At 38.4% G+C, this 27,538-nt stretch overlaps 1 protein-coding gene across 1 annotated transcript; it reads left to right on the forward strand.

The window, feature by feature from the left end:
* Window positions 1-296: 296 nt before the first annotated feature.
* LOC138171568 (vomeronasal type-2 receptor 26-like) lies at window positions 297-27,496 on the forward strand. The gene is made up of 6 exons (XM_069101098.1): window positions 297-397; window positions 3,930-4,221; window positions 6,718-7,521; window positions 21,549-21,776; window positions 22,762-22,885; window positions 26,532-27,496. The coding sequence occupies exons 1-6, from the start codon at window positions 297-299 to the stop codon at window positions 27,494-27,496; spliced, it is 2,514 nt and encodes an 837-aa protein (XP_068957199.1).
* The last annotated feature ends 42 nt before the right edge of the window (window positions 27,497-27,538 follow it).

Here is a 27,538-nt window from a genome sequence, read left to right on the forward strand (position 1 = left end):
CTTGACCTGGCCATCTGACCCAGAATAGGACTTTGCAGCCCCAGGAGTTTTCTCTGCAGAACAAGCTTAGAATGTTTAATTTTGTTCCAGTTCTGGCAGCCCCTTGGCTCCTGCCAGGCTTGGGATGTTATCTAATGTTCAGGGTTATGTGGTCTTTTGTTCAGAGAAAGAATTTTCTGTTGCTTTCTGTCCTGCTCCTGTCACTGGTACTGAAGCTTCCAACCTCTGAGAACAGGACAGAGGACCCACTCTGCTTTCCCCAAATCAGCCCCAGCCTTGTAAGAAATGGGGAGCTCATGATTGGGACTTTTCTCCCCCTCTATTCAGTTGAAGTTAGCAGTGACATAGGAGCAGGATTCTTTGGAAGTAAACCTGACAAGGACTGTCGGGATTATAAGTAAGTATCTTCCAGCATCTCTGACAGGGCTGATGATTACAGGGGACTTTATGGAAAATGCAGGCAAGAAGGTGGGCTCCCGCCTGTTTATTTGAGGCTTTCTTCTACCCTTTCTTCGATGCCTTTTGTTGACCATGGCCATTTTCTATTCATCTGATTTTCTTTTAGCCATAAAGAGTGAAAAGTTTCTCCCTGTCTCCTTCTCTGTCTTCTGTCTCCTCTCAGAGATCTTGAGGCAGTAGAGGTTTCTGGAGCTTTGCCTTGGCTCTACTCCTGTTGGGAACAATTCCAGTAAGCCTAAGAGCTCAGTGTCTAGTAATAAACCCCCAAATATAAATATAAACAATGCATATCTTTACTATGGACACTGAATTCAGACCTACCCCACCCCCATATTCCTTCTAGTGATATCCCCACACAATTTCACTGTGAGGCCCCTGCAAGTCATAGCCCTGACAAGGGGTTTGCAGCAACAATTTTGGGAGATAAAGAATGGGACATGGAATATGACAATCTTGACCTCCTCTCTATGTTTCTGTGTCTGTGCACCTCTATGGTTTTTAAGTTCTTTCCGCATTTTACTTTGCCTTGGTGCCTTTCTTTTCCCTCCTCCATATTTTTCTCTATTGGACTAAAATAAGAAAAAAAATTTGATGTTTTATTGTATTTCTTGAATAATTTGAGATATTCCCAATTCTTTACTATTCTGTGATTGTTCACCACCTAGGCTGAGTGAATGATAGTTGGCAAGAGTCAGGTAAACATATTCTCACCCTAAATGTAGTACTGGGTTAAAAGGCCTTTGTGAAGCAAATTTCTGTTTTGGTTTCTATGTAGCTTTTGTTAGTCTTTTCCTGGAGGACAGTGGTTGTTCAGGTAGAGAAGAGAATTGATTTCTTTTCTACTGTGGCCAGCACAGTTGGTGAGCTAGTGAGCAGCGAAAATAATGAGACAGGGGTGTAATCAATAGTCTGTTTATTACAGGACCATTTCATAAAGAGCCAAAGATAAAAGGTGCTTACAGAGTTTATATGCCTCTCAACAGAAGGTCTATGTAACCCAAAAGAATGTAGACACTCCAAAAGAATGCAGACAATGTACAAGGACTCTTCTTTGATCTTGTTTACTATTTACCCTTGCTTAAGGTTAGTTAGTTATTAGGGTAATATCATAGGACCATATCCGGAGGCATAAACAAAAAAGATTACATGCCCTCTTGCTTATCTGCCCTGTAACCTTTTACATAGTTGTATAGGGCAGGGGAATATTCCTTTAGTGGAGACAAGGGACCCCCAAAATTCTCTACATCCAAACAAGGTTATACATCTTCCAGCTTATCTGCCTTGTAACCTTTCAGGTAATAATATAGGGGAGGGGAACAGTTCATTAGCCAAGCTGAGGTATATATATATACTTTTCTCTATACTTTTCCCTCTTATTCTAATTGTAGCAAGCATGAAGGAATAGAAAAGAGACAAAGAGTTTTAAATTCTCAGAAAACAGGCAGTCAATAGAGGAAAAATCACTTTGGTTATTAATAATAGAGTGAATGAGAAGGCTTGAAGACTCCCCTGTGTTTGCCTGACACATTCTGGAATCCAGGTCTGAATTACCTTCAAGATGAGAGTTGCTGGAAAAATATTTTTGGATTTTAAACATTTTGGAGCATATTGACATGAATATAAGATCTATTTGGTTATGAATTTGGGACTGATTTATTAAATTCTTGATAACAATTTACTCTTTAAAAAAAGTTTTTGGCTTTTCAGTGCCTACCATAAAAGGGCAAAGGTGAAGAGAGAAGAAGATTGGACAGAGTGAACCCTCCAGATCTTGACCCTAATTCACTTAGACAGCACCTGCTAGAAGATTCTGTGCATACAAATTTGGAATGCTTTGTATCTCTTGAATATGTTACTGTGCCCTTCTCCACTGATTTTTTTCTCCTTGATGTCCTCATTTTCACTCATGAAAATCTCCACCATTGTCCCAGGGCTATGGTGTACTTCATGAAATCTTCCTCTATTTGGAAGGTGCCTCCCCATGCTCAGCATCCCTGATTTTCTCTGTACCAGTCACAGGCCAAATATTCCCCACCATATTATCTTCCAGGTTTGTGGGCTTATCATGCTTTCCTTGGCTGTATCTTAGGCATTCTGGAGACAGGAGATGTTTGAATAAGTTATTAGAACATACCATTGTCAGGTATGGTCCTTACACAGAGGCAGGTACATTCAGAATGCCACCCAGGCAAAAAAAGCAATACTCCTTATCTTTCACTTTGATTCCTAGAAAAAAATAAATGCTGTTCTGGATAAGGCCCCTAGACATGCTCATGGTTCCAAGGAAAAGGAGGGGGTTAGTGGTACTGAGGCACCAGGTCCTAATTCATCCCTTTTCCTCTGTTTTCCCTAAGCCAGAAAACTTGGGAAAGAGGTGCAGATAATGAATTGTTAATCACAAATGCATCTAAGAAAAAACCTCTACAAAAACAGGCATGTCTGGAAGGCCCAGCAGCATTGGACAGAGCCAAAAGGAAGCAGGAATGGAGAAATTATAAGAAGGAAGATTCTTTTGTAGTGTATGAGGGAGATGTTCACAAAGGTACAGGGTAGAAAGGGGGGCCGCCTTCAGCCTTCTGGTGTCTTGGATAGAGTTAATTAATTGTTTGAGGAGGGTAAGAAGGGATAGAGTTATATAGGGTTATTATTTGTGACAAGGAGAATCAATCTTTGGGAGCAGAGACCACAGGAATTCATACCTGGATGTGGGTCAAGGTTCAGGACTACTGCTGGCTAAATAAAGCTTAGTGAGGGCAGGGGGAAATTGTGAGAAAATGACATTCAAATACAGATTCCAGAAAACAACATGGCTTTGGGCAGTCATTCCTGGTCTTTGTTTTGAAGGAAGACTGAGGATTTTGTTTATTTTTTTGAACGTCCCAGGTTCTCTTCATTTCTCTCTTATGAGATTTTTTTTTGCTTTTTATAAGGGCAATTGGGGTTAAGTAACTTGCTCAAGGTTACACTGCTAGGTGTGTGGATGTTAAGTGTCTGAGGCCGGAACCGAACTTGGGTCCTCCTGACGCCGGGACCGACACTTAACTCACTGTGCCACCTAGCTGCCTCCAGAAGCTACAATATTCATTATAGGAAATGTTATGGTGGAGATTCTTATGAAAACATGTTTAATTAGATGACTTCTGGGTTGTTTTCTAAATCTCAAACTCTGTGATTCTGAAATGGTAGGTGTTCATTTTAGCCTTGTTATATGAATGAGTGAATGAGTGATTCTGTGAGTGAATGAGTAAGTGACGCTGGCAGTCAGAGCCTTTCTAGGAACTTAAAGCAAATAGTCCTCAATATTCCAGTCATAAGAAGGAAGCAGTATAGGAACACAGGAGGCTGTCATTAAAACACTCAAAATGAGCTACAGTCCTTAGGCTTATTAAGCCTCAGATGGCTGGACATTCTCCTTCCTTAACCTAATTCTTTTTACAGGCTTTAAGTGTTTCTGATTCTCTTCCCCTTAGGTGGCTATATAAAAATTACCAACAAGCCTTGATGCTAATGTTTGTTGTAGAGGAGATCAACAAGAACCCTAACCTATTGCCCAATCTTACCCTGGGATTCCACCTCTACAACACCTACCACAGCGATGAGAAGACCTTGGAGAGCTCCCTGCGCTGGCTGTCTGGGCAGGGCCAGCTCATTCCTAACTACAGCTGCTGGGGGAAGGACAAGGCTGTGGCTATCATTGGAGGAGCCACATCAGCTCTGTCTGTCCAGATGGGGACCCTGCTGGAGCTCTACAAGTATCCACAGGTGAGTGATATTGACCCTGTTACCTTCTGAGGCTTCATCAGATCCTTAAGGACAGCAGAGTGAGGAGGCTCAAGTTAAAAAAGCTACATCTGCCACACAATGGCTCTGTGATCCAGGTCAAGTCCCTTTACCTCTCAGTTCTCTCAGCCACTCTCAGAGACTTTACATGTCAGAGAAGGTCATAACCTGCATTGGTAGAAGTTGTGTCTTACCTGGAGATTTCTATACAAATGGCATCATCAGTATAATTATAAAAACTTACACATGTGAGATAAGGGGACTGCTCTTAAGTGCTGCACTCCCTTTAGTATCAAAGCCATAGTCAGTGTCACCTAACTTCTACCAATGAAGAAATCCTAGGGATTTTGCAGGTTTAATTTCCATTATACAGAGAAAGGCCTTAAGTGTCAGGGGATGAAACACCTTCCCCAAAGTCTCAAATACAATAAATGGGTGAGTTGGGACTATAATCCATATGTTTTTAATACTGATTCATTACTCTAAGCAGCACATCACATTATCTGTGTTTCATACTCATGTGACATGTTGTCTCTGAATATTACTATCAGTTTTCTTTTCCCTGAAATGGAATTTACAAAGTTCAGAGACTAATCTATCTATTGGAAATTAGAAAAAAGTGTTGTGTTCTCTAATGGGTAGTAATCTGATTTGTCAAGCTCAGTAAAGGCCCAGCAATACATGAAGAGCTTGTTGTAGTGCAATGTAGCTTTTAAACTGAATATGAGAAGTACTCTTTGTCCAGTGCACAGAGTCCGTAAGTCGTTGGCTTAATATTTGTTGTTCAAGCATACAGACTCTGAGTATGCATAGGTAAACTGATATTTGAAGCATAATAATCATAGCATTTTTGTTTAGTCCATATTTCTACATTAAGATTATTTCTAAGTGTATTTTTCTAAGATATTTCCTAAATTCAAGGAAAATATCACTGGACTGTCAGACTAAACACAGTATGTAAATATGGCAAAAAAAAGACACTGTGTCTTTTTCCTTATTAACTTATTTTTAATTTTCAACATTCACTTCCATAAGACTTTGAGTTCCAAATTTTCTCCTACCTCTCCCTTCCGCCCACCCCAAGATTAACCAGTTCTGAGGACAACACTTTGTTTTTTCATTCATTTCTTTCATGACTGACTGTTCATGACCTTATTTGGGGTTTTCTTCCTAAACATGCTGAAATGGTTTGCCATTTCCTTCTCCAGCTCATTTTACAGATGTGGAAACTTTGGCAAACAAGATTAAATGACTTGCCAAGGATCACACAGCTCGTTATTGTCTGAGGCCATATTTGGACACAGGTCTTCCTGACTCCCAGCCTGACATTATATGCACAGTGCCACCTTGATGGCTTAGTAAAATATTTAAACACTCCAAATTGACCTTGATATTAATTACAGTCTTTCTTTCATCAACATATACATACGCAAACACAAACATACATGCACTCGCTATTCAATTTATTTTTTTGCATACATATATCTCACCCATTATAAGTAAAGCATTGCAATTTTAGCTCAGAAATCTTCCATAACACTAGAACGAAGACAAGAAGAAGGGAATATATTCTTAGTGTCATTTGGTCTGAAGATGTAAGGTATACATTATAAAGCAGATAAAATAAGAAAAACAGATTTCTTTGTTTAAGAAACAGTTGTCTTTTATATGGCTCAGGGAAATTAATAAATGCAAGATTGAAGGAAAACAAAGTGCATTTGGTAGAATAGTATTCTGAATCCAAAGCCTTTTCTCAACAAGGAAGTATGACATGGGTACTTTTACACACAGTCTCTGTAAATGTCTCTGTGTTTCCTTCCTTTTCCTTTTCTTCATAAGCTCCTGCTGACAGCTATGATAAGTGTGGTTCTATCTAAAAGGAAGACACCTGACATTACATGTGTATTTATCTCTGCTTAACTTCTGGCCTCTTCATGCTCAAAGAAACATTGAGCTTACTGGAAATGTTTAGGTAGTGAAGCAACAGATCATATGATAGGTCTCCGGATAGACAGGTACCTGAAGGAAGAGTGGAGAAAGTCAGCATTGTCTTGGCATTTCCCAGTGTGAGCCTTCTGCTCAGAGATGCCTGTCTGACCATGATGCTCCCTGATTTGTCTCTTCTTTTCTATGACGCTTTCCTGGTTTTGCCTCTCAGAGCTGTGCTGAAAAGTCATCCACTTCAGTTTGTGGAGTTACTGTCACCTTTCCATTCCACTGATAACTTAGACATGATCTCTAGAGGCATGAACCCATTTCCCAGGCTATCAAGAAATGATTTTCTGTTCATCTTTATTTCATTTCAGTCAATGACTTCAAAGATGCCTCTCACTTAATCTAAGGTTTTGATTAACTGAGACATAGTCTCTCCTAATGAAAATATTAAGTCTAAAATTTAATTGATTGATTACATCCCCACATTTACATCTTGACCCTATTCTTAGTTATCAGAATTTTTCATGTTTCTTTCACATCCAGATCACCTTTGGGCCATTTGATCCCATGCTGAGTGACAAGGTGCAGTTTCCTTCTCTTTACCAAATGGCCCCCAGGGACTCTTCCCTACATAAAGGTCTGGTCAGATTGATGACTCACTTTGAATGGACATGGGTAGGTCTGGTGACAGTAGATGATCTGAGAGGTGAGGAATTCCTTCAGGAACTGACATTGGAGATGGCTAATAATGGTGTCTGTGTGTCCTTCACAGAGAAGATCCCTGTCAGTGAGAGAAGACACACAGAATCACACATGACATTCATGTCCAGGATCATGGGATCATCAAGCAGAGTGATTTTTATTCATGGTGACACAGATTCATTAATGATCTTGAGATATTCACAGTTTCCTTTCCTTGCAAATTACAAGGTGTGGGTCACCACTTCTGACTGGGACATTACCATGCGACCCAAATATATTGATGGTTATTATTTTCATGGGGCACTTACATTTTCACACCTAACAAGTGATGTTCCTGGTTTTAAGGCTTTTCTCAAGACAGTGACCCCCACTAAATACTCAGAGGACATTGTCCTGAAAGAATTCTGGCACTCAGCATTCAGATGTAGAGATGAATCTGAAGAGCTGCAGCAAGAGGAATGTTCACCAAATGCCTCCTTGGAGAATTTGCCTTTACTTTACTTTGACATGACAATATCTGACTTCAGTTATACCATCTGTAATGGTATTTATGCTGTAGCTTGGACCCTTCACGAAATGTTTCTGATGGAATTAGAAAAAAAATCCAAGGTAGAGGGAGAAAGTTGGATACCTCATCCATGGCAGGTAATATTCCTTTAAATTTGTTTGTTTCACATTAAGCAGCATGAGTGATTCAAGATAATTATCAAAAGAAAATCATGAGCTTAGTATAAAAGGCACAAAAATAGTGAAGAAATTAACACCTTAAAAAACAGAATTGAGGGGCAGATACGTGGTATAGGGAATAGAGCACCACTCCTGGATTCAGGAGAACCTGAGTTCAAGTGTGACCTCAGACACTTACTAGCTGCATGACCTTGGTAAAGTCACTTAACACTGATTGCCTTACCAAAACGAACAAACAAAAAAACAACTGGCTTAATGGTAAAAGAGATACAAAAATTCACTATACAGAATAATTTCTTGAAAATTAGAATTCAGTGAGTAAGAGAAAACAATTCTTTGAGACACTAAGAAATAAAAGAATATAGTTAAATGAATGAAATAAATAGAAGAAAATGTCAAATATCTCATTGGGAAAACATCTGGCCTAGAAAAGAAATGGTTTTTGTTTTTGCGTTTTGGAAGAGGGAATGAAAGACAGTTGGGGTTAAGTGACTTGCCCAAGGTCACATGACTATTAAGTGTATCAAGGGTCTGAGGCTGGATTTGAACTCAGGTCCTCCTGACTCCAGGACCAGTGTTCTATTCACTGTGCCACCTTGCCACACCCTAAAAATAGATTGTTGAGAGAGAATTTTAGAATTATTGGACTGCCTAAAAGTCATGATAAAGAAAGAATCTTTAATTTTAAATTTGAAGAAATTGCAAGTGATTAGTCTATGGTTATTTTTGATTCAGAAGGTAAAAAAGAAATAGAAAAAATATCCACTGATCACTTTCTAATGAGATCCCACAATGAAACCTCCCAGGAATATTATAGCAAAATCCCAGAGCTCCTATTTCAAGGAGAAAAGATTGCAAGCAGCTAGAAAGAAATAGTTTAAAGATCATGGAGCTGCAATCGAGATCACAAGAGGTTACATATTGAAAAAGCAGAAAGCTTGGAATATGATATTGTGGAAGCTGAGCTAAGATTACAACCAAGAATAATCTATACAGGAAAAAAATGAGTATCATCTCTCAGGGGAAAGTGGACATTTAATGAAATGGAGGAATTTCAAGTATTCCTGATTTAAAAAAAAACAAAACTAGAAGTATATTGAAAATTTGAAATTCAAACATAAGATTCAAGAGAAACAGAAAACTTTAAAAAATGAAAGAACAATCATAAAGGACTCAATAAAGTTAAATTCTTTGCATTCTTATATGGAGGGGGGAATGCAAGGCAATTGGGGCTAAGTGACTTGCCCAAGATGACACAGTGAGTTATGTGTCAAGTGTCTGAGGTGGGATTTGAACTCAGGTCCTCCTGACTTCAGGTCCAGTGCTCTATTCACTGCACCACCTAGTTGCCCCTAGATTTTTATATGAGAAAAAATATACATAACTTCTGAGGACTTTATCTTTACTGAAGCAGTTAGAAGGAGTCTATATAGATAGAAAATGTGAGTGTGAGTTGATTTTTAGGGATCATGTCAAAAAGTGAAGGGGTGAATAAGAAGGATGCACCAATAGAAGGGGCAAGGGAGAGATTTAAGGGGCAGGGGGACAATTAACTCACATAAAAGAGGGATGCAGGTAAAAACTTTTATAGTGTAGAGGGAAAATGTGTGGTAGTTTGTGGATAATACTTGAACCTCACTCTCATTAGAATTCATTCAAAGAGGGAAGACTCTATGTATATATGCATATATGTGTGTTTGTGTATATATCTATCTTGCAATAGGAGAAGAAAGGGACATAAGAAATGGAGGTGGGTAAGATACAATGAAGGAAGATTTAAGGGAGCCAGTGGTCAGAAAGAAAATAGACTTTTGAGAAGGAACAGGTTAAAATAAGGGAAGCATAAATAAAAGAAAGTAGAATGGAGAAAAACTCACAGTAATCATAAAGGTGTATGTGAATGGGATGGCCTCCCTGATAAAACAGAAACAGATAACAGAATGGATTAGAAATCAGAACCCAACAATATGCTTTTTTTTTTAACTAGAGACACAACTGAAACTGAAAGACACACAGAGCTTTAAAATAAGAGATCAGAACAGGATTTATTGTGCTTCATCTGAAGCAAAAATCAGGGCATGATGTCAGACAAAGCAAATGTAGGAATAGATCCAATTAAAAAGAGATAATCAGGGAAACACATTTTTTTTGATAAAATTACCATAGTTAATGAAGTAATATGAAAAAGTTTTACAGCAAGTTTCTCTGATAAAGGCCTCATTTCTCAAAACTATATGGATATGTGTCAAATCTATAAAACAAAAAGAGCCATTCATTAATATATAAATGGTTAAAGGTCAAAGAAAAAATTTTCAGATGAAGAAATTAAAGTTATTTTTAATAATATAAAATGCTTTAAGTTGTTGATTAGAAAAATTCTAATTAATACAACTCTGAGTAAATGCCTCATACCCATCAGAAATGACAAATGCTGGAGGATCTGAAGGAAAATAGATACACTAATGAACTATTGATGGAATTGTGAACTGGTCCAACCATTCAGGAAAACAGACCTATTTGAAGTAAAGTGAAGTGAGAACTGGGCTATCATTGTTAAGAATGACAGTAATGTAATAATGAAGGCCAACTGTGAAAGACTTAGCCACTCTAGTGAAGTTAACAATCCAAGAGAATTCCAATGGATGCAGGATGAAAAATAATATCCTTCTCTAGAAAGAGAACTGAGAATATGTAAGTGTTAATCAAAGTGTGTTTTATCACTATATCCATCTTTTTTTGCTATGTGACTAGTGTGGAAATATGTTTTGCATTATTTCAGAGGTATAATTGATATTACTTTGTTTGACTTCCAAGTGGATACAGGAGGGAGGGATTGGAGGGAGAACAGAAGATGATATTGAATGCAAAATTTAAAAAAAAAAAGTATGTTACCACAAATAAATATTAAAAAATAGATAAAATTTATTTTATTTTTTCCACAAAACCAGTTGCTAATTTTATTTATTAGTTCATTTAAAAACATTTAATTTTATCAATACCTCCTGCATTTTCTGGATTTCTAACATGCTGTTAAATTGGGAAATTTGTAATTTGTAATTTTTCTAGTTTTTTTTTAAGTTGGATACCCAGTTCATGGATCTGCTTTTTCCTTTTATTGCTTATGTAAGCATTTACAGATTTAATATTTTTCCTAAACATTATTTTCTCTGAATTCTGCACATTTTCACATATTGTTGCATTATTCTCATTATCTTTAAGGAAATTTTTAATTGTTACTATAATTTTGTCCCTTAATCCCCTCGTTCTTTAAAATTAGATTATTTTATTAGTTAGATTCTTAAAATGAGACATTATGCCTTTTCTTATATATCCAACTCAAAATTTGTTCTGCTTGACTGACTCTTGCTGCATCATAGAATCCTTAGCTTCAATTTGACTGATTCTAATTTTTAATGAAATATTTTCCTTGGTTAGTTTTTGAAGCTCCTTTTTAGGGAGTTATTTTCTCCAGGTAGATTGTGAACCTCCTGTCCCAGTTCACAAATTTTTACTTTTAAGGATTTGTTTTCTTTGGTGATTTTTTTTTTCCTATTTGGTCACTATAGATTTAAATTTATCTTCTATCTCTCTAATTTGGCTTTTAAAATCTTTCTTGAGCTCCTCCAACAATGTTTCTTAGGCTTGAGACCAGTTCATGTTTCCTTCTATGGTCTCAGGTGTAGATACAGAGTCCTTGGTGTCTCCTGAAAGTGATTCTTCTCATTCACAATAATAGGATTCAATTGTCTTTGGTCTTGCCTTTGGAAGTTGCTTCTGGCCCATTGTGATTGCCTATTTCCTGACCTTTAAAGTGTATTTCTACTTCTGGGGTACTGAGGGCTCTGACCCACACTTCTCAGGCTGGGAGTTAGGTCCCTGGTTGTTGTCTTTGTGCTCTGTAGCCTCTGGGTGTCTAGACTGAGGCCAAGGCCAGGATTCTCAATGTTTCCCCTGTGTTACCCTGAGGCTCACAGAGTACCCTGTGGTTGAGGGGTGATCTGGCCACTTCAGATTTCTGCCTCTATGCCCCTGGGTACAGTTCAGGTGGGCTCAGCAGCTGGTGGCCTGCAGCACTGGTGTCTGCAGATTTCCCTGGTAGTGCTAAGGCCCACCTGGGCTTGTGTTGTTAGTGTTTGCTGGCTCCACCCCCTGGGCTTCCAGAGCTTCTGCTGGTCAGCTGAGGTGGGGCTTGTTGGGACAACTCCCACCATTCACTTCAGACTCCTTGCAGACTCAGTTGCACCTTTCTCAGTGACTTCTAAGCCTGAGGCTATTTCCACTATTTCAGGATTTTACTCTGGGTGATATGTTATCTCTGGGATTTCTGGGTCAGGGAGAGGGAATTGGAGCAGCTAGGGTTTATTCTGCCATCTTGGCTTTGGAAAACTCAAGTAGATGATTTTTAAACTTCCAGGCTTTGGGCTGATAGCCCCAGGAGAAGCTACTGTCTCTGCTATGGGCCCTGCACTTTCTCTTACCCAGTTCTGGCTGATCCTCCATCCTGTGGTGAGATGGCTGCAAATAGCCCTTGGGGTGGCTGAGTTCACTGCCTGGGGCTCCCTCTCACTCTGCTGTATGTAGTATGATCTCTAGTCCATGCTGGTGCAGCCACCATGTGCTCTGTGTTACCTCTGCCCAGACCTACATGGGCAATTTCCTGGGCTGGATTCTGCCACACTCCATGTCCCAATGGATTCTGTCACCCTAAAATTCATTCAGATTCACGTTTTGAAGTTTAGTGACCTGATTCACGGGAACTTAGAAAAGTTACTGCTTCCTTTCCACCATCTTGGCTTCATCCACCTCCTTGATTTCTTGAAAGATGCTTTCCAGGGTCTTTTTTAATTATGGATTTCAGGTAGACCAACAATTCTAAATTATCTCTCCTGGAAATATTGTCCAGGTCAATTGTTTTTCCAATGAGGTATTATTTTTTCTTCTATTTTTTTTTCATTCTTTTGATTTTGTTTGACTGATTCTTGATGTCTCATAGAGTCATTAGCTTCTATTTGCCCTATTTTTAATGACTTATTTTCTTTAATAAGTTTTTGTAACTCCTTTTCCAATTGACCAATTCCAATTTTTTTAATTCTATGGTTTTTGGGTTTTTTTTTTTGCTTTTTGGAGGGTACTTGGGGTTAAGTGACTTGCCCAAGATCACATGCATAGTTTCTTTGTGTTAAGTGTCTGAGGCCAGATTTGAACTCAGCTCTTCCTGACTCCAAGGCCAGTGCTCTATTTACTGCACTACCTAGCTGGACTAATTCAATTGTTCAATTTTTATTCTGTCTCTCTTATTTGACTTTTCAAATCCTTCTTGAGCTCTTCCAAGAATGCTTTTTGGGCTTGAGGCCAGTTCATATTCCCCTCTGGGGATTTAGATGTGGATATATTGACAATCTTTTCTGATCCTGAATTTGTGTTTCGATCTTCCCTGTCACCAAGATATTTCTCTACAATCATTATTTTTCTTCATTGTTTTTTGTTGTGTTGTTTTTTTCTGACTTTTAAAGTACATCTCTGCTTCTGGAGCACAATTGCTACCACCCCAGGCTTCCTGTATTTGGGACTAGGGGCCTGGTCATTGGTTTTGTGTGCTGGATGCTCAGGTGCTGGCAGCTGGAGTTTGAAGTGCTCTGACAGTTTTATCTGGTGCTGAGCTGGAGCTGGTGGTGGATTGTGTGCCTGTTGTTGGTTTTTGTCTTCTCCACCACCCTGGGGCTCTGGACCCTCTGCTGGGTTGCTATTCTGGGCTTGCTGGGACACCTCCAGTCCTGTACTGCTCCCTTTCGGTCACAGCAAGGGGAGCTTTGCTCTTAGTTCCCTTATCTTCCTGAGCTGAGAGACTACTATAGCTCATCTTTCTTTTGACTGCACTGCTCTAGGATTTTTCCAGGGAAATATCTTCTGGACTTTTCAAGGTCAGTAAGGAAGGGTGAGAGTGACTTACTCCACAATCTTGTGTCCTGAAACTCAAAAGAAGTGATTTTCACACCTTTTGGCTCTGGGCTGATAGCTCCAGGAGCAGCCACTGCTGCGGCCAGGCCTGCTGCTGCTGCTGCTGATACAGTCATTCTACAGGCCTGCTTCTGTTTTACTGGGACTAGGGTTGTATTGCTATGCCTGCACTGGGTTGAGTTTCTGTCTCACCCAGTTCCAACAGACCTCTCCCACTGAACATCTAAGTTGTCTCTCACATCTGTGGATGGAAAAGTCTAGAAACCACCATTGCTGTGAATGATTTAGTCCCCTGAGCCCTGCTCTAGCCTTGCTGTGACTGTGTATGGGCTGGCACAACCAGTGAGGAACTGTACTCCTCTCTCAGTGCAGACAGACCCTTCCTGTCTCATTTGAGTCATTCCTTAAAAGGAATTTAGAATATTGGGTTGGGAGGACTCAGCAGGGATATTAAATTCCTTCTACCATTTTGGCTATTTCTTTTCTTCCTTTTTATTTTTTCAACATTTGTTTTTGGCTTTTTAAAAGCTGCATGATGGCAGCACCTGATTTTTAGCTTTCATTTGATGCAAAGTAAAAGTTTCCTCCCAGTTTTATTTTGTGTATGTCTTATATTTTTAGGCTGATTCTTAAAAATAATTTTTAAATTCTAGGGATTTGTTTTATCATTTAATTTGTCATTTTTTCATTTTATTTGAATGTTTAATCCATTTACATTTAAATTTATGAACTAGATTTATATTTTTCTTCATCAGTCCAATTTTTTTCAAGTCAAAGTTTTCCTTTTTTTCTACTGTAAGCTCAGTATTTTTCATTTAGGTTTGTCATTTTTGTTGATTAATTTCAATCATGTATGATTATAAGTGACCCCATTTGTAGGGTTTTTTTTTTGGCAAAGACACTGGAGTGGTTTGTCATTTCCTTGTGTAGTTCATTTTATAGATAAGGAAACTGAGGCAAACAAAGTTAAATGACAGGCCTAGTGTCGGAAAACTAGTAAATTTTTAGGGTGAATTTGAACTCCAAGTCCAGTGCTCTATCCACTGTGTCACCTAGCTGGCATCCATGCAGTTACTTTCTTTTTTTTCATTTTTAAAATGGTTTATTAACTTCTGATTTACATCATTTGTTTCCGCCAGATTTTGAGTTACAAATTTTCTTCCCATTTTTCCCTACCCACCGCCCCAAAATAGCAGTTCCACAGGATATCTCCTCCTCCAAGTTGCTCTCTCCCATATTTTCTCCCATACCCCTTTCAACTTTTCAAGTAGGGCATGGTGGAACTCTATGCCCCCGTGCTTGTATATCTTATTTCCCAATTACATGTAAAATAGGATTGATAATAGTATATATATATATATATTTAAACATTTGATTTTAAAACTGAATTCCAGATTCATTCTCTCCCTCCCTTGTCACGTTACTGGGAAGATAAGCAGTTCAGTATAGATTGTAATTGTGTGGCTAATGCAAAACAATAGCATATTAGATATATTGTAAGGCTGACTATATTTCCCTCCCTCCTATCCCACCTCCCACTTGTTCTATTCTCTACTTTGATCCTGTCCCTTTTCAAAAATGGGTGATTCCAACTTCCCTTCCCCCCCTCAGCCTGCCTTCCCTCTCATCCCCTTCACCCCTACTCTCCTCTAGGGTGAGATACCCTATTTAGTGTGTATTTTATTCCCTCCCCCAGCCAAATTTAATGGGAATAAAGTTGACCCATTCCTTTTTGCCTTCTAATTCTTCCCCTCCATTGTAACCATTTTCCCTTGCCTCTTCTATATGAGATAGTTTACCCCATTTTGTCTCTTCCCATCTCCTCTTATTATATTCCTCTCTCACCTCTTAATTTCACCTTTTAAGTATCATCCCTTCCAGTTAAATTGGTCCTGTGCCCTCTATCTATGTATACTTGTAAACATATATGCACACATTCACATATGTATTCATGTGCCCATATACCCTCATATATAGACACACACACACATACATACATACATATATATAGATATATATACACACACACATATATATGCATATATATATATTCCCTTCAACTATTTTCATACTGAGAAAAGTTTCATCAGTTACAATTATTGTTTTTCCATGTAGGAATGTTAATAGTTCAACTTTGATAAGTTTCTTATGATTTCTTTTCCCTGTTTACCTTCTCATGCTTCTCGTATGTGAATGTCAAATTTTCTATTCAACCGTGGTTTTTTCATCAAGAATGCTTGAAAGTCCTCTATTCCACTGAATAAATATATTTTCCCCTGAAACGTGATACTCATTTTTCTGGGTAGGTGATTCTTGGTTTTAATCCCAGCTCCAGAATATCATATCCCAAGCCCTTCAATCCCTCAGTGTAGAAGCTGCCAGATCCTGGGTTATCCTGATTTTATTTCCACCAAATTCAAATTATTTCTTCCTGACTGCTTGTAATATTCTCTCCTTAATCTAGGAATTCCAGAGCCTGGCTATAACATTCCCAAGAGTTCTCTTTTTGGGGTCTTTTTCAAAAGGTGATCAGTGGACTCTTTCAACCTCTATTTTGCCCTCTGGTTCTAAAACATCAGGACAGTTTTCTTTGAGAACTTCCTTGAGGATGATTTCTAGGTTCTTACTTTGATCATGGCTTTCAGATAGTCTAATAATTTTTAAGTTATCTCTTCTGGATATATTTTCCAGGTCAGTGGTTTTTCCAATGAGATATTTCACATTGCCTTCTATTCTTTCATTTGGTTGGATCTGTTTAATAACATCTTGATTTCTCATAAAGTCATTAGCTTTGATTTGCTCCAATCTAATTCTGAAACAATGGTTCTCCTCAGTGAACTTTTGAGATTCTTTTTCCATCTGGCAAATTCAGCTTTTTAAGGCATTATTCTCCTCATTGCCTTTTTGAGCCTCTTTTGTCATTTCAGTTAGTCTGTTTTTTAAGGTGTTATTTTCCTCAGTCAGGCTATTGACTCTTATTTTGTAATTTTCTTGCATCATTTTCATTCCTCTTCCCAATTTTCCCTCCACTTTTCTTATCTGCTTCTGAAGGTCCTCTATGGCCTGTAACCAGCTTGTATTTTCCTTTGAAGCTTTTGGTGCAGGAGTTCTGACTTCACTGTCTTCCTCCTGTTCCATACTTTCCTCCTTTTTGTCCCCAAAATAGGAGTCTAATGTTGGAATTTTCTGTCTGCTTTGTTTCCTTTGCCTGGTCATGTCGACCCTCAGTCACTTGACCCCTGGGCTCTTTGCCACAGTAGGACTCTGCCACCAGACAGGGGCGCTTTCATCCCAAATCCTGGGGTTTTCTCAGCTGCGGGAGGTATTTGATGGGTGCCCTGCCTGAGGCCTCCACATACTCTGGCAAATTGTACACAAGCCCCAGGACCTCCACCCTAGACTGCAATCCAGATCCAGGCAGATTAAACAAGAGCGAATACCCCTCAGACTGGTTGCTTGGTCCCCCTACACTCTGCAGGCCAGGAGCTGAAGCTGCCATGTGGTGCTGGCTGGCTGTGCTGATGGCTCAGCCTCTCCTTTCCCTGGGGGCAAAAGCCACATACTCCCACTTACTGGGTCCCAAAGTCCAGACTGCACTGACCTCTCACTTTGTCCTTCACATCTATGTGTTGATAATTCTGGAAACAGCCACAGCTGCTGCTGATCTAGAGTGCCTCTGGCCCAGAGCCATGTGATGGCTTATTCCTGCTGGCCTGCCGGGCTGTCCTCAGTGGTAGGTTAGCTTTTCTGTGTCATTTTATGGTTTCTGCAGCTCCAAAGTTTTTTCAGAGTTTTTTTACATTCATTGGAGAAGGTCTAAGCCAGAGCAGCAGGGATGTCCTGCTTCTCCAGTTACTTTCTTTTAATATTTATTTAGGCAACTCTGTTTCCAGTGGCCCTCTTCCTCTCAACCCTAGTGCACCCTTCTTATCTGTTACTCCTTCTCCTTTAGGGTTTTCTTTAGCAATGATTTTTCTTCTGCTTCTGTGTGGTTTTATTTTTCTCCCCTTCTTTTTTCCTCACTATTACTAAAATACATTTAACTTCCAAGTATCCTTTCCTTCAGCTAGCCCTATTCATTAAAGAAAATCTTTTTTTTTTTGCCTTTTGGAGGGCAATTGGGGTTAAGTAACTTGCCCAAGTTTACACGGCTAGTTGTTTTTTTGTGTGTATGTGTTAAGTGTCTGAGGCTGGAACCGAACTCGGGTCCTCCTGACTCCAGGGCCAGTGCTTTTACTCACTGTGCCTCCTAGCCACCCCAAAAAAATCATTTTTAAGAGAAGAAAAAGAAACAGAACTTAAAATAGAGAATGAGGTAATAAAACTCTTTTTTAAGATGATATGATGATATAGTTGGAAAATCCAAAAACTCAACAAAAAAAGTTAGTTGAAACAATTAATAATTTTAGCAAATTAGAAGAATATAAAGTAAATGCATGTAAACCATCAGCATTCTTATGTACCACAAATAAAACTCGGCATGAAGAGATAGAGGTACCACATTTAAAATAATTCTAGACACTATAAAATACCAGGGAGTACATCTGTCTAAACAAAACCAGGAAATATATAAACAAAATTATTTTAAAAAACAAACTTGTATACAATTAAAATATTATTTAAATGATTAGAGTGATAATGATTACTCATGCATAGGCAAGTCAATATAATAAAAATGACAATCTTACCCAAACTAATTTATATATTCAATGCCATGCCAGTTAAATTACAAGATTATTTTATGGAATTAGAAAAATCATAAAATTCATTTGGAAGAAGAAAAAGTCAACAATATCAAAAGAAATAATGAAAGAAAATATAAAGAAAGGAATTTAGCAGTACCAGATCTTAAACTATATTGTAAGGCAGTAATTATTAAAACTATATGGCAGTGGCTAAGAAATAGAAAGATAGTTCAATGGAATAGACATATAATTTATAGCAACAAATAAACTTAATAACCTTATATACTGTTTACTAAGAGAAAGTCAGAATGTATACATATCCTAGTTATAAAAACAAAATATTACAAGAAAATTAGAAGAACATAGGATTTATTCATTATCAGGCTTATGGATAGGTGATCAATTTATGAATGAACAAGAGATAGAGAGCAAAGATAGATGTAAAATCAATTATTTTGATTACATTATATTAAAAAAAAGCTTCTCTACAAAGAAAACAAATGTTAAGATTAGGAGGAAAGCAGAAAACTGTGAAAACAAGTTTTCTAGTCAGTTTAAGAGATAAAGATCTCACATCAAAAATATTTAAAGAAGTTTGCCAGAACTATTAGAATACAAGTCATTTTATTCCCTTTTTCAAAAAAAGATTTCTTTTTATCAGCTCTAGACCCTCTTTCTCTCATTTATGATGCCAATAAATATATTTTTTTTCTGTATTCTTCATACTGTCAAATTTCTAATGTATCTATTCTAGGGTCTGCCTTTTCGGTACTTTCTGTCACTGCCTCACAGGGCTTACTCTCATGTATTGCCCTATTCCAGGGGTAGAGAACCTCCACCCTTCAGGCCACATGTGGTCTTCTAGATCCTTAAAAGTGACTTTTTGGGGCTGCTAGGTGGTGCAGTGAGTAGAGCACCAGCCCTGGAGTCAAGAGGACCTGAGTTCAAATCTGGCCTCAGACACTTAACACAAAAATTAGGTGTGTGACCTTCGGCAAGTCACTTAACCCCAAATGCCTTCCAAAAAGAAAAAAAAAAGAATGAGTTTTTGACTGAATCCAAATTTTATTGAAGAAACCTTTTCAATGAAAGAATTTCTTCCCCACCCCAGTCCTATTGCTTTGTTCCTATTCCCAGAACAATGCCAGTTATTGAAGGTGTCAGAGAAGATACTGCTCCATGGTAGGTATATTCCCTACCAGTAATCTGTACTCTCTCTCTCTCTCTCTCTTTTTTGTTTTTTGGAGGGGAGAAGGCAGGGCAATTGGGGGTAAGTGACTTGCCCATGGTCACATGGCTAGTAAGTGTTAAGTGTCTGAGGCTGGATTTGAAGTCAGGTCCTCCTGACTCCAGGGTTGGTGCTCTATTCACTGTGCCACCTAGCCACCTCTGTACTCTCTCCTTTTGAACTTCTATCTATTCTTGCCTGGAAATTTCTTCTTCGTGTCCATGTTCTTCCATTCTAATAATGTGGCCAAATAAGTAGGAGAAAAACATGAGGGTAGTTTTGTGAAAATCTAAAGAGAAGAAGAGAGTATCAAGAAGAAGATTTTGATTGACAGTGTCAAAGGCTACAGCGAGATCAAGAAAGGAGAGACATCAAGCATCATTGAAACTAAGAAATAGGAGGACAGGAATCTCTTCTTCCACTCAACCAAATTTCCTTTTGGCTTTGTTCCAAGACCCCTAAAGGATCTGGGCCAAGCACAACCACATCTCAAGGCAGCCCATTCCTTGATGAAGACTTCTAGTTGCTAGGAGTATGCTCCTGATGTCCCATCTAATCTCTTTATCTTCATTCATTGTCCCAAACTATGTCCTCTGGAATAAGATAGAAATTCAATTCTTCTTCCTCATGAAAAGTCCTTAAAACTCTTGAAAAGATAGTCATCATGGCTCCTCTAAGTCTTCTCTTTCTAAAATAAATACCACCAGTTCTATCAAAATCACTATTGAATTTGAAGGTTTAAATTGATATCAGAAGATATCTGGACAATCTCTAGCTTGTTTATTCCCTTACCAAATTTTATGACTCAAAAATTATAATGACTAGAATTTGTGTAGCACATCAATGTGTACAAAGCACTTCCAAAGGATTTTTTTTTCATTTCATCCACACAAGAACCATGAGAGTCAGTTGCTATTAATAGTCTGATGCTCTGCAGGAGGCAACAAAGACTGAGAAAAGTTGAAAATGTTACCTAGGGTGACAGAACTAATTTATGTCAGAGACAGGACAACACCTCAGGCTGTCCTGATTTGGTACTCAGCACTCTGTCCTCTACATTACAATACCTCAGACTGAATGCCTAGACTCACAACTGATCCGAGTAGGGCAGAATTCAATGTGACTGATCCCCATCATGTTCTAGAAATGAACTGTGGGATCTAATTGAAAAATCTCTTATTCAAAGAAATTCCCTCAAAAGGATAGTAGTAAAATCAGCTAGAGGAGATTGTATCCAGAGACCTGAGGATGACCAGTGCCTACACAAATGCCCAGAAATAAACAAGTTGAAGGCATTGGACGCCAACAATATTATCTGCCCCTAGATAAGAACAGCAATGGAGCAAACTTTTTTATCTACGTAACTATGGAAAATATAAAAGAATTTTAAAATTTGAATCAACCCAATTAATTTGTAAGGAACCAGTTTTGGCCTCAAAATCTCCAAAAATGTTATAATACTTTATTTGAATTTGTGTTTGGATAAATACAATATAGTCCTTAGTGTTAAGGCACGAAGATGACTTTGGGGATTAATATAATAATAATGTATAACAACATATTACCTTTGATATTATTTATACATGACATACTTATATATTACACATAATTTATATGCAAATATATTATAATAATAACTTTGGAGAGTAATATAATAATAATGACAGTAAGTTAAGTGAAATGTGATGTTAATCACTTATTGTTACTTTTGTGGAGGGCAACATAAAGTGAGGTTTAACTGATGGCAGTACATAGGGAAACCAAAAACTGCTCAGCAAGCTGTATGCAAGCTGGAGTGGAAGACTGAACCTTCTTCAGGAATTTGACATACACATGTAAGTATAGGAGTTTGAACAAAGCATATAGGGACTAAATCTATTTTTATTTATTTGCATCTTCTCTCTCTAATTGGAATATAAGCCCCTTGAAAGTAGCCTGATTTTGTATTCCTTTGCATCTCAGCTATTTGTCCACATAATGAGCAGCACATAGTAGGGATTTAATTAAATCTCGTTGCCCTATGGACTGACTTCCTGAGCACCTCACACACCTTATTCTGGGAGATTACTGACCTCAGGTGCCAGGCAGTGATGGAGATGTCTTTTCTGTTATAGATTCACTCTTTTCTAAAGAAGATCCAGTTTAACAACAGTGGGGGTGATCAGGTGTTTATGGATGAGAACAGAAACCCAGAGGCTCAGTATACAATCCTCAACTATGTAACCTTCAATAAGGATGCAGAAGCTCTGAAGAAAGTTGGGCAATTTAACCCCAAGGCTCAGCCTGGTGAAGATTTTGCCATTAATGAGGAGGCCATAGTGTGGGGCTGGACATTTGCCAAGGTAAGAAACAATTGTAATATCAACATCATTATGTAATCATGGAGATATATTTGACCCTGTTTAACTCACTTTGCATTCCTTTTTAAGGGGTAGATAATCTTTCCAGACAGTGATTTTTTTTTTCCCCTTTGAAGAAAATTTCTGGGTGAAAAAACAAATAAAATGGGCAATCCATCAAATGATTTTAAACTTGGGATCTATGGCACTACTGGAGATAGACATGGAATGGACTTTAAAGCTTGTCTTGTTGAACCATATAATTACACATAAATAGGAAACTGAGACATATAATGGCAGTGATTGTCCCAAAGTCCTATGATCCTAAAGCCAATGTTTTGGTCAAATATCTAGTATTTTTGTGGATTCTGACAGCCAACTGTTCATTTTAGTTCTGTAAAAAATAAAGTTATATTCAATCATCCAAGGACTATTCATTTATGGACATCTAATTTCTGGAACTCACTGGATTTCTGAACTCAACAAATTGTTTATCTATAGGATGTGGAATGTACCTTTTCAATTATAATTAACAAACAAGTCAGTCTCATCTTTGAGTTATATGTCATGCATCCTATATGCAGAAAGACTAAGTATTTTAGATGGGTCACTTCCATTTCCTTCAGTAATTTGGATCATAACTATTATAAAGACATAGCTAATATTGAGAATTAAAATGCTGGATAAATAAGGACTGCAAGATTGCATTGTGTTCAAATTCCTCTGCTTACAAATGACTAAAGTCCTTGAAGTTTAAAAGGTTCAATCACAGCTAGTGGCAGAAATGGGACTAGCATCCAGATCTCTGTTTTCCACCCACTGCTCCTTCTAGCTCATATTCCACTGATGCATGAGCAATTCTCATATTTCTCCTACAGAATAAATTCTCTTTGCCCCAAATTAATATCATTAGCCCTCTGATAATGATATGCAATCCTCTGTCCTGTTTATTTCTAGAGCCATCATGCATTTTACTGCCTTGCACTAGGTTCCCTGTGCCACATGCAGTGAGAGCTGTGGTCCTGGGTTCAGGCAAGCCCCGCTGGAGGGACAGCCCATCTGCTGCTTCAACTGTTCTCTGTGCCCTGAGGGGGAGATCTCCGATCAGATGAGTAAGTGTCTGTAATTTTCCTTCTATACCCACTGGATAGAATAAGCTAGTGTTTTACTCTGGGGTCACAAACAACCTCATCATTGCCTGAGCAACAGAATATCCAGGAACAAGGTGAAAGAGCAAATAGTTCTGACCAAGGACAAGGGCATTGAATTAATGATACATGACTAAACATGGCATCCAACTTTACTGTTATCTTCAAAATGAAGCCTACAATATAAAAAATCTATCTTGTTCTATCTTTTTGTAGAACATACTTTTATGGTCTTTTTAGGGTTTTACATGTAATGGGATAGAGTTAGCTAGAGGGTAGAGGAGTATGTACTCTGCAAAGTATTTATCAGAAGGTGAAGCTGAGTTCATGTATGTTGAGTACAACATTCATTAGACACTTTAGACTAGTGTAGATTTGGGAGAATTATTCCCAGAGGAAATGGAGACCCAAAATATATACTGAATGGTCTGCTGTCTTACCTACTACTCATCACATTTTAAAGTTATAATTTGATAAATCATCCAGAGATGAAAGTCTATCATGAATTCTGAGAAGAGTTCCTGTATTCCCTCAACGACTTCTGTCACAGGAGACCTTGCCCTTCTTTTCAGTGTCAGTGCAGGCTGGGTTACTTGGGTCGTTAGTTATGGAATGCCACTAATGTAATACCTTATTATATTTATGCACGTGTAACTGTCATAATCCAACAGTAAGAACATTTAAGACTGAAAATAATGCAAACAACAAGTGAAAGATAACACATTGGAATTCTTTGTCACTACTTCATGACTTCATGGTACTAAACCCCCTGAGGTAGTTTCAAGATCACAGAATCAGAGATGTTTTGAGTGGGAAGGGTCCTCCACAGTGGATGGGAAATAATCCACCCAGGGATGATTACTAGATAAGTGGGGAATTTTTTCTTAAGTACTTGAGAAAGTTGGAGTAAGGAAACTCAATAATTTTGCTGATATGATTTCAATGGTTGCCATTGAGATTTAGTATATTTTATGGGGCCAGATGTAATAAATGAATTTTTTTACTCTCTTCATGTGGGTTCAGCTCCTTGCATTATTCTTCCCATCTATTGCATCTGTTTTTCTTGACTTAGATTTATCCACAGAGGAGACAGACAGTCCATGGACTAAAAGCAATTGCAATTTTCTTTCCTTTTTCATGAGATAAGTGACTTGTCTAGAGTCACACAGCTAAAAAGTGTTGGAGGCCAACTTTGAACTCACATCTTCCTAATTCTGGGGACAGGACTGTATCTACTTATCATCTAGCTGCCCTTGCTTTTTTTTTCTACATTTTAACTTAACCACAGGAAGGCATAAGTTCTACCCTGATGTTAGTATTTAGGAACATGAGAGGATGATGTTGTCAGAGTACAAAATGGAACAAGGGAAGATACAGGTCATCCAAAAGGGAAGGTTACAGCCATTTGTTGGGCGCAGGGATAGCAGTTCTCTATTCCTCATTATAGAGGTGCTGTTGGGCCTTGAATAAGATGCTTTTAAGAACATGGAAGAGAATGAAAGGACATTGGGGATTCTTTGAAAGATACTCTCTTGACATGCTAATGGGTGGGATGGAAAGCATTCATTCAGGGGTTACTATGTTGCAGACACTGCATTACTTTCTAAAGATATAAAGAAAGGTAAAAACAGTTTCTGTATCCAAGGAGTCCATACTAAGAAAGAAAAAAAATGTTAAAATCACTAGTCAATAGAAAGTCTATGCAGCGCAGATGAAAGTGATCTCAGAGGAAAAGGCAAAAGCAGCTGACTGGACCGGCAAAAGGCTTCCCAGAAGATAGGGATTAGCTTTTGTCTTGAAAAAGGCTAGAGGATTTAAGAGGCAAAGGACAAAATAAAAAGAGAGAGCATTCATGACCTGAGGTACAGCCTCCTATCCAGCATGTTGAGTAGTGGATGAATAGGAAAACTATTTGTATCTGATTTATTTCTTAGAAAAAAGGTTTGTTATACCTGGTAGATGTCAAGCCTATGGCCTGTGGACTGCCTGCTGCCTGCCAAACTCCCTGGTGTGGGCAAAACCAGATAAAATGTTATTGAGGTGTGTTTAATGAAATTGAGAATAGTGCAATCTATAAATACTGTGAACTTGTGATTTTCTAAGTTCTCTATGACTTTTCAAGCACTAAATACTTCAGGCTACACCCAGTTTACATCTCCATTCATAGACTGTCTCTCTTCATCTACAAGAGAATTCACTGGTGGAATCCCTTCTCACTGTCCTATGCATAGATAGACAATACGAAAGGAAATATGCTCAAGCACTGAGAATTAATGAAACAAAGATGGATAAATCATAGCTACTGCTAATCCTCTTGCTAGTCCTAAAGATCACTCCTTAGGCCTGACATAGTCTTTTGTCCTAGGCTTTTTGTGAGCCTTGACTCCTGTCTTCACTGCATCTACTCTTTCCTTTACTTCAAATGCATATTCTGTCATTAACAATTATGCAGGAAATACAAGCATGGTGGAGAAAAAGTCCAAGTCCTCCTGATCCTTTACAGTTTACAAGTTTCCCTGGGCCAAAGCAGGGAGACCCAGTCTATGATGAAAGCTCTGACTTAGCCCTCTCTTGTGAAACTAAGTCACAAGAGACTTATCTGAACAGTCTCTCCTCTGTCCACTACCAAGAGCAAGCCTTTCACACCCCAACTATCCCCTTGGAATTGTAGATGTCTGGCAAGGAGGAGTCCGCTCAATTATCTTCATCCAATTTCCTTTCTCATGTAGAGATGTTTCCATGTATTTTTCACACCAAGTGAAAGGTTGAGGTATATTGACACTTGAAAGAACCAAGGAAAAACTTATTATCCTTTAATTTAGGAAGGCTAGATGATTTGCCTGATCTACTCACTTGGCTCCCACATACACACGAAGTATGGAAATGTATAATTTTTTTTAAAGCAATCGGGGTTGTTTGCTCAAGGTTACACAGCCAGTTATTTCTGTGTGTGGTGCTAAGTATCTGGGCCCAGAATTGATCCCCAGGTCATCCCGACACTGGGGCCGGTGCTCTTAATTACTGTGCTACCTGGCCACCCCGAAATGTATAAATTTGCTGGACATCACCATAAAGTCCATTAAAACAGAGATGGTTTCCCATTTTCTATATCATATTAGAATTGAAGGTCCTTGTGAGAAGGTACTCCTCAGTTATTTCAGTTTGCCATTCAAGCACCCAGTCTACAATAGACAGTTAATTTTTTATTCATACTTTAGTATCTAGCAAACTTATCAGACTATCTCAATCTAGACTTATTATTACAACATAATGAATTCAGAAAGGATTGAGAGGACAGTATGAAAGGGCTCCAGTTTCTGGGTGACTGTATTATAACAATAGAATCAGAGGGAAAGATTGTATTCATTTAGAAAATATGAATACTGGAAATAATAATAATAAATTAACAATAACAATAAATAAGTATAGATAGAATGAGCCTGGATTGAGCACTTGGTTACTTTTCAATGACCATCTCTCAGCACTGACAGAACTATAATATATTGTGAAGAAATAACTACAATGTTGATCAATTTTACTTATTTTCAGTATATGGTGATGAGAATAACTTGTTGAATTTAAATCCTAAGAACTTGTTTGTCCCTGGCAGATATGAAGCATTGTATGAGGTGCCCAGAAGATGAGTATCCCAATAAAGAAAGAAATCAATGCCTCCCCAAGACTATGACTTTCTTGGATGTTTCAGAACCTTTGGGGATGACTCTGGTCTGTGCAGCTCTTTCCTTTTCTCTAATGACATCTATGGTTCTCTGCATTTTTGTGAAGTTTCAAGACACCCCTATAGTGAAAGCCAACAACCGGGCTCTCAGCTACACTCTCCTCATCTCCCTCATCTTCTGTTTCCTCTGTTCCTTGCTGTTCATTGGCCGTCCTACTGCAGTCACCTGCCTCTTTAGACAAACAACATTTGGGATTGTGTTTACTGTAGCCGTGTCCTCCATTTTAGCCAAAACCATCATGGTGGTCCTGGCTTTCAGGGTTACAATACCAGGGAGCAGGAGCAGGAAGTGGGTACAATCCAGAGTGTCTAACTCTGTTGTCATTATCTGTTCAGGGATTCAAATGGTTCTCTGTGGCTTCTGGTTGGGAATATTTCCACCCTTCCCTGACATGGACCCACACTCTGAACCTGGCCACATCATCATTAAGTGCAATGAGGGTTCTGACTTTGCCTTCTACTCTGTCCTGGGCTACATGGGATTCCTATCTCTGTGCAGTTTTACAGTAGCTTTCCTGGCCAGGAGCCTGCCTGACACCTTCAATGAAGCCAAGTTCATCACATTCAGTATGTTGGTGTTCTGCAGTGTCTGGGTCTCCTTTCTCCCAACATACCAGAGCACCAAGGGGAAGGCCATGGTTACTGTTGAAATCTTCTCCATCCTGGCATCCAGTGCTGGGTTACTGAGCTGCATCTTTATCCCCAAATGTTACATGATTCTGCTGAGGCCAGACAAAAACACCCAGGAAAGCATGAAGAATAAAGTAAGCTCCAGGAGAAGGAAACAGTCTCGATCATTTTCTGTTAATTCCTCCCAGAGACATAACCAATTTTAAGGATAAACATACTACTAATAAAAGGTTTTAGATATTTTCGTT

The sequence above is a fragment of the Petaurus breviceps genome, unplaced genomic scaffold, assembly GCF_028583685.1.
Source record: "Petaurus breviceps papuanus isolate PSGF00001 unplaced genomic scaffold, PetGlider_PUasm1.0 447, whole genome shotgun sequence".
Classification (NCBI taxonomy): domain Eukaryota; kingdom Metazoa; phylum Chordata; class Mammalia; order Diprotodontia; family Petauridae; genus Petaurus; species Petaurus breviceps.

Bases quoted from the DNA above. Each gene is read 5' to 3' on its own strand.
- LOC138171568 (XM_069101098.1), top strand. From the start codon at position 297: ATGATTGGGACTTTTCTCCCCCTCTATTCAGTTGAAGTTAGCAGTGAC. The intron at 398-3,929 runs GTAAGTATCTTC...TCTTCCCCTTAG, and splicing joins AAGGACTGTCGGGATTATAA to GTGGCTATATAAAAATTACC. The intron at 4,222-6,717 runs GTGAGTGATATT...TTTCACATCCAG, and splicing joins AGCTCTACAAGTATCCACAG to ATCACCTTTGGGCCATTTGA.